Here is a 6764-nt window from a genome sequence, read left to right as displayed (position 1 = left end):
AAAAAAAAGGATTCAAATAAATTTTCTTCCAAGCTTCGGGGAAGGGGGCATCCTCAGGAGTGTTGTAGCGTCGAAACATGTAGAGTCGTCAACTTTTTGAAGGCTATAGATAGGTCTAAATAAAATATTTTTAATTGTGTACCAGTTTAACGATGAATATTATTTATGATTTTAACTTTATACACAAGTGCCAAAATACTATAATTAAGCGATATTGTGTTGAAAGGGCCGATAACAAACAATATATGATGACAAACAAGACACGAATGAAGAAATAACATAATGGATACTTTATGAAAAAATGAGCCCTTTTAGAGACAACACACAGTAGAAAAGACAGTAAGACGTGGAAAAAATAATGAAAAAATTGTTCAACGTAGTAAAACACACGTCTATAACAAAAACCTTATTATTACTTGCAACGTTTCGGACAGAATCCCTTCGTCAGGCAGATTAAACCGTGTTACAAAGAAAAAAGGCTCAGATCGAATCGTTGGAGGGTTAGAGTATATAAAATCTCTAAATATTCTACCCCTTCAACGACTCTGTCTAAGCCTTTTTTCTATGTAACACGGTTTAAAATTCCTTTAGATACAACACGCTTGGGTCCTGCACTTTTAGTTGTTGTTTGGCTTCCATTTTTCATATTGGGCCATCTACAAGATCTTCTTAAGCCTCTTTTGTTTACGTACTACATTTTTGATTAGGTCGTTCTTGACGGATCTTCCACTGATAATTAATTCTCCTCCATCATTCCATGATAGATTAGCACAGGAGTTGATCTTGTTTAATGAGATTTTGACCATGGCTTGCAAGTAAATAGTTGATGATGTTGTTAAAACTGAGTTACTATCTTCGTTTTGTCATCTACGTATCATTTTGTATAACAGAATGTATTTCATGATATATGGCGTTTAATACTTTATGCACTGGTCTCTTCTAAACCTTAAGTTAGTAAAGCAAGCATACCGTTCTTCAGGAACAAGAATCATTCGTTTTGTGTGTTCCAAGTGACCAAGTAATTAAAGTATAGAAGCTTCCAGTAATGGTAGAAACCCCAATTTCTGTATTAGTTTATTTTCTGCTTGGTTGTCAACTCTCTCAATAATGATCTGTGTTGACTAGGTTTCTGTTTTTGTATGTTCCTCATAGGAATGTTAACCTTTATACAATTTAAAGCACATTCACAAATACATGTGATGAAATTATTTTTAGCTCCGGCAATTATTCCATTAATCTCTTTACGTGTTGTTTTAAGTAAAGCAAAAAGCAGTTCTTAATGTTGTTTAATTCTAAAATTATTGATGGTTAAATAAAATGTATTTATCCAGTTAAATATAACATCTTTTGTTTTCATGCTACAATGATAATGCTATGATATGGACAGGACAGAGTTGATTAACTCTGGAACATCCACACAATTCCAAATTGTAGCATGGAATATTCAGCAGACTTCCCAGGATGTCATCTTTCACTTTAACTTTCGTGTAAGTCGGGCAGCAGTAAGTCTTCACTACAATCAGGGGTTCGATTCCTCTCGGTGGACAAAGCAGATAACCCAATGTGGCTTTGCTATAAGAAAACACATATACACACCTTTTGTGTAGACGGTCGTGAAGTTATCTATTAGCGTTCTGGCCACACTTCATAGATAGAGACGGTCGATATTTCCAGTTTCCCAGAGGTTGTGATGAACATAGCGGACTATCCCATTCGCATAAAAAAACGATGGTTTAATCTAAAAACACTTATCTCAGTGACAATTCTGTAACCACGCCAAACCTGTGCTTCTGGCAAAATCCTTCTAGTTCTATCACAACCACAGTAGTTTAATTGGCTGAGTATATATTGAGTGAAGTATCAGCTTTTATCTTACTTGGGTACATACTCCAAAATCAGGTAACAATCCTCTCTTGAGGCAAATTTGTTCTGGAGTTTGTGATGCATCTTGATAAGTTTCTTCAAAATATTTTATATGAGTTGGAAACATTCGTCTCGCTAAACCTTTCACCTGAGATTTGTCCGTGACATTTTTGAGCACAATATATGGTGAGAATTTAAACTGATGTTGCACATTTCTCTATCCTGATGAAATAGATTCTGTACAATAGAAAACACTGAATCAATTCAAATTGGTGATTTTCACGTGTAAAAAACTGAGACACATGTTTGTTTTCACCACCTTTACTCATAAACTCATCAATGATGAAAAGATTTGGTTTATGAGACTGTAAATAATCATACAAGTGTTCGGGAAATCCTTCGACAAATTGAATGCTAGGAACATTTTGCATTAATTTAATATCTAGAGGTTGAAATTCGCTGTAAAACCCTATAAAACTTTCAGGAATAGTATATAGATAATATCGCGGTGACAGGTCAAAATTTTACTTACAAACTGAATTCACCACTTCCAGTTGGGCCTGACATTAAACATGAAAATGGTTGTTGTAGACGGCTATCCATCTCTGGCTCTAATGAAAATAATTGAAACAGAACTCACCTTATATAGATCCTTGTTATCTGCTCCCAAGGCCCTCATGGAATGACCCCGCAAATCCCCCCCCTTCCACGTGACGTGTCAATTAAAAAACTTTTGTACACCAGAATCGTTTAATATAAATATTATTTTTTATTGTAAACGTAAATCATAATGATATATAGAAAACCGTACGTAAATGCTCTATAGACATATTTCATTATACTATGTCAATCCTTTAGGTAACTGATACCATGATAATCTGGCTTTATAGTACAGTTGTTGATCTTAGCTCTGGGTTAGAGAATGTAGTAAATTTAGCATTAATCAGTGTAATCGTCGTTAAGCTTCACAGAGATTAGTCTGACATTTGAGCATTGATCATATGTTGGACACTGAGACACTGTTGGAAAACAGAAACGCGCTTCTTGGAACTTTGAAACTCTGAGTTATGGCATAAGGACCTCGCGACAGGTTTGTATCAGTGCATGTATGAAAACTAATCGCCACTGTTTCTTGTTTGTTATAATATCCATCATAGACAATATGACTTTATACATATTTAATGTTTGTTTTACATACTTTGTCATGTTCATTTATAGTTTACTACAATTATGTTTCACTGTAAAATAATAAAGTTTGTTAATTTTTATTAAGTGGCACGAGTTCTTTAAGTGAAAAAATTATACTTGCTAACTGTCTCTGCAGTCTCTAGTCTTTTGTAGTTCAAAGTGAATGTTCTACAGAAAAATCATAGAACTTGTGATGTCCTATTAGTTGCTATGGTTAGTGTTATATGTATTTCCCCTGCATTGAATAATAGAAAACCTAAAAAGTTTACATATACGAATGGATTTCTTTTACATTAAGTCATTCGTTTACTGTCAGTTTATATGATTCAAAGAATAATATCGACAGTTTGAATACTTTGCGTACAAAATGACGAGAAACTATACGTTTCAGGACACAGATTGTAAGTTAATTTAGCGTATGGATACAAGTATCCTGGATAAGATAGATATCTAGAAATTGAATGAATTTCATGTTAATAAAAATATGAGATGTTCAGTTCAAAGCAACATATCAAGAGCGATCCTTTTTAATAATAATAAGATAATTTCAGCACAGCATACTTAGAATAATACCTTTCCTATGAGATAAACGACATAATAATATGCGAATTTTAACACAGTGTACATAGAAAGATGTTTTTCCCAATAAAATGTACATATAATGTGAACACAACAAAGTCCATCTAGGTCCTCCCATCCACTAAACCAAAACTTTAAAATACAAGTAAAACACTCAAACCAAGCCCTTGTCAATCAAATATTTATCAAGCCTTCCCTTAAACTTCCCTAAGTTATCTAAATCTACAATATCTGAACGCAACCCTGTTAGAAAATTAAAGCTGTCTTAACTGAGGATGACTCCTACCCTGCCAGAATTGATATGTATGTGTCCTAATTATTATCAGTAACCACGAAAAAAAAAGATGATGCAATAACCATATGCCATTTATTTGCCCAACTTACCAAAAAAATTCAAATCCAACAGCGGCATCATCACAGCCAGCAACACCCAAAATCTTAATATTATCAGCCAGTTTCGACAATTTATTGACCATGCCTTCATCTATATCACTGGTGTAAAACATTCAATGTTCAGGTACTTATCTTGTGACATTAATCCAGTTTGACTGAACTCAATTTATAAGTCTTCCATTTTTCTTCATCCAACCAGTTTTTTCTCCAATGAGCTGATCTATCTCCCAATCGTTTTTAAGAATCTTTTTATGTGGCACCTTGTCAAATGCTTATATACATAACCAGTGACCTCTTAAAAGATTAATAATACAATACTTTCCTCTACTAAATCCATGTGGACTATCCAATAAAATTCTAAACTTTGTTAAATGACTTTGCAAAGGATCTTTTAGCAGAGTTTCACAAACTTTTTCCTTTACTGATGTAATACTAATATTAATAGGCCTATAATTACTGGGACAATTTTCAACACCTCCTTGGAAATAAGAAGTAAAATTAGGTAATTTCCAATCATCTGGCATCTGCTTACCATTAAAGGACTTACAAATTATACAAGCAAGTGGCTCACATATCCAATCCTCAGGAAAACCATCAATTGCATAAACAAAATCCCTTTTCTCATTGGACAGATCCCACAAATCCAACCAGCAAATTGCTCGTCCTTAATATATTAACCTAGGCCTAACATTCAGCCCTAATAACGCACTTATAATTTTATACCCATAATTCCCAGTATATATTAGAATGATAATTTCCCATATGATATGAACGACATAACAATATGGTTATTTAAGAACTTCATACTTAGCTATAAAATACTGACCTTTACAAAGATTAATCATTTCATAAACTTAAAACTTTAAAAACTTTATGAAACACAATTTATTAATCTTAACTAAAGATAGGAAAACAGGAAAATTTACCGAGAGAAAAACTGAAACGACCAGTTGCTATACATTTAAAATAGTTTAACGTGAATTAAAATGACACATTGTTTAATTGAACATTAGTGAAAACAATACCAGATTGCATATTTTTTAGGAACTACAGGTTTTTGCTGTTTTTCTGTATGGCACTTACAGATGTGGTTTGAGAGTTTGTTGCTCTGGAAGTTAAATACACTGATTTTTCTACTGGTATTTCCATTGTCTGAAGTGGGAACAACGAAAGTTTAATTTAGTTGTTCTGCTAATAAAATAGGTTCGTAAAATTCATGTGTGGCAGCGATTATTTCAGTAATTGTACATAAATTACTCATATATTTATCAAGTTTAGTCATAGGCTATTCATAATATTATAGGTGAATTCAAATAACACAGATGTTAGTTTGCAAGATGAAAACTCATTTTTCGCCGAATTCTTTTATGTATAGTAATTTCGCTTTCTTATTTTTAACATTTCTATCGTGTTATTTAAAATCCATTCCTACAGTAACTCTGTAGTCTAGCAAACACAACAAAGACGTACTAGGCCAAATTTAATTATATAATTGATACGTGACACCATCGATACTTGGTGAAACTCCATAATTACAGAATTGAGGAAAAACAAGAGAATTGTACGTTTCACAAATACATCATTTGTTCACGACCATGGTTTCGGCAGTCAAGGCATAATTATGATGTATTTACAGGCGAAACCATAGTCGTGAATAAATGATATATTTGTGAAACGTACAATTCTCTTGTTTTCCTTAGCCCTTAAATTTTATTACAATCTTACCTTTGAACTTATTATTAGGACCCGATTTCTTTGATGATGGTTATAGAGTTTTAGCGCAAAGCTATACAATGTTCTATCTGCGATCTATGTCCACAACAGGGAATCGAATCCCTGATTTTAGTGTTTTTGGGACCGCAGACTTACCCATTGGAGGCCATTTCTTTGAAACTGTCCTCTTATAGATTTTAGTCATTTTTGGTGGATTATCTTCCACTATAGACTTTATTGCTAAGAGTTTTCAATAATAATTATCAAAATATATTAAAAGGTCGTAATTATCTTCGAAAGGACAGGGTGGTTGTCAACCAATTATATTCCTCATCGTGGTTCATTTAGTTCGTTTTTCTCATATTCAAATATCTTATGCAATACTTGTACCTTAATGTAAGTGGATTTCGTAAGAAATGGAGAAGTATGTTTCACAAATATTAAAGAATTCATTAGTAATTTGTGTAGATTCGTAAAATGGAGCGCTCAACTTTAAATCAGACAGGCTGTGAGGAAAGTGTTTCCTTCATGAAAGTGAAAAAAAAATCTGAAAGAAGAACACTGTTGCGGCGGAGATAAGACGAAGAAATAGTTAGCAAAAAGAAAAGAGAGTGATAGAACAGAGAAGACAGAAGCTTACCAGAGGCGTGTACTTGGACATTACAGAACACTGGGGTCGGACTTGTAGACCAAGACTGCTCAGTCAGGCAGCAAGCATGCAATGAAAGACAAGCACAAACCAGTAAGTTTTCATAATTAAAAAAAATAGTAAAAATATCATAAAATGCGAATACGTAGCAGTTAGCACCATATCTCGAGCGCACTTCGAATGTCTCGAATTAAATATAAGCGTACATTTTTTTTTCCTATGAAGGTATTTTTTTTATATTTCCACTAAAGCTCACCCTACTGTACATTAGATTAACTAAGATTAGTAAGAAATTTACTCTTCTAACTTCAATTAAAGGAGTGGGTGCAAGGTTGAGCAAAGTGATCGTCATTTGAAGCATTATGGGAAATGTCGTGAG

At 33.3% G+C, this 6764-nt stretch overlaps 1 protein-coding gene across 2 annotated transcripts in view; it reads right to left on the bottom strand.

The window, feature by feature from the left end:
• The window catches only part of LOC106472371 (voltage-dependent L-type calcium channel subunit beta-2-like), a 55120-nt gene extending 48692 nt beyond the window's left edge, over positions 1-6428 (bottom strand). For both annotated transcript variants that reach the window (XM_013933011.2, XM_022400956.1), the window contains exon 1: positions 6377-6428. In XM_013933011.2, coding sequence (XP_013788465.2) covers positions 6377-6397 — 21 coding nt within the window. In that variant the 5' untranslated portion in view covers positions 6398-6428. The remainder of the gene's footprint in view (positions 1-6376) is intronic.
• Between the last annotated feature and the right edge of the window lie 336 nt (positions 6429-6764).

The sequence above is a fragment of the Limulus polyphemus genome, unplaced genomic scaffold (genome assembly GCF_000517525.1).
Source record: "Limulus polyphemus unplaced genomic scaffold, Limulus_polyphemus-2.1.2 Scaffold5277, whole genome shotgun sequence".
In the NCBI taxonomy this organism is placed as follows: domain Eukaryota; kingdom Metazoa; phylum Arthropoda; class Merostomata; order Xiphosura; family Limulidae; genus Limulus; species Limulus polyphemus.
Note: the sequence above shows the minus strand (reverse complement) of the source record. Positions and strands in the feature narration are given on the sequence as shown.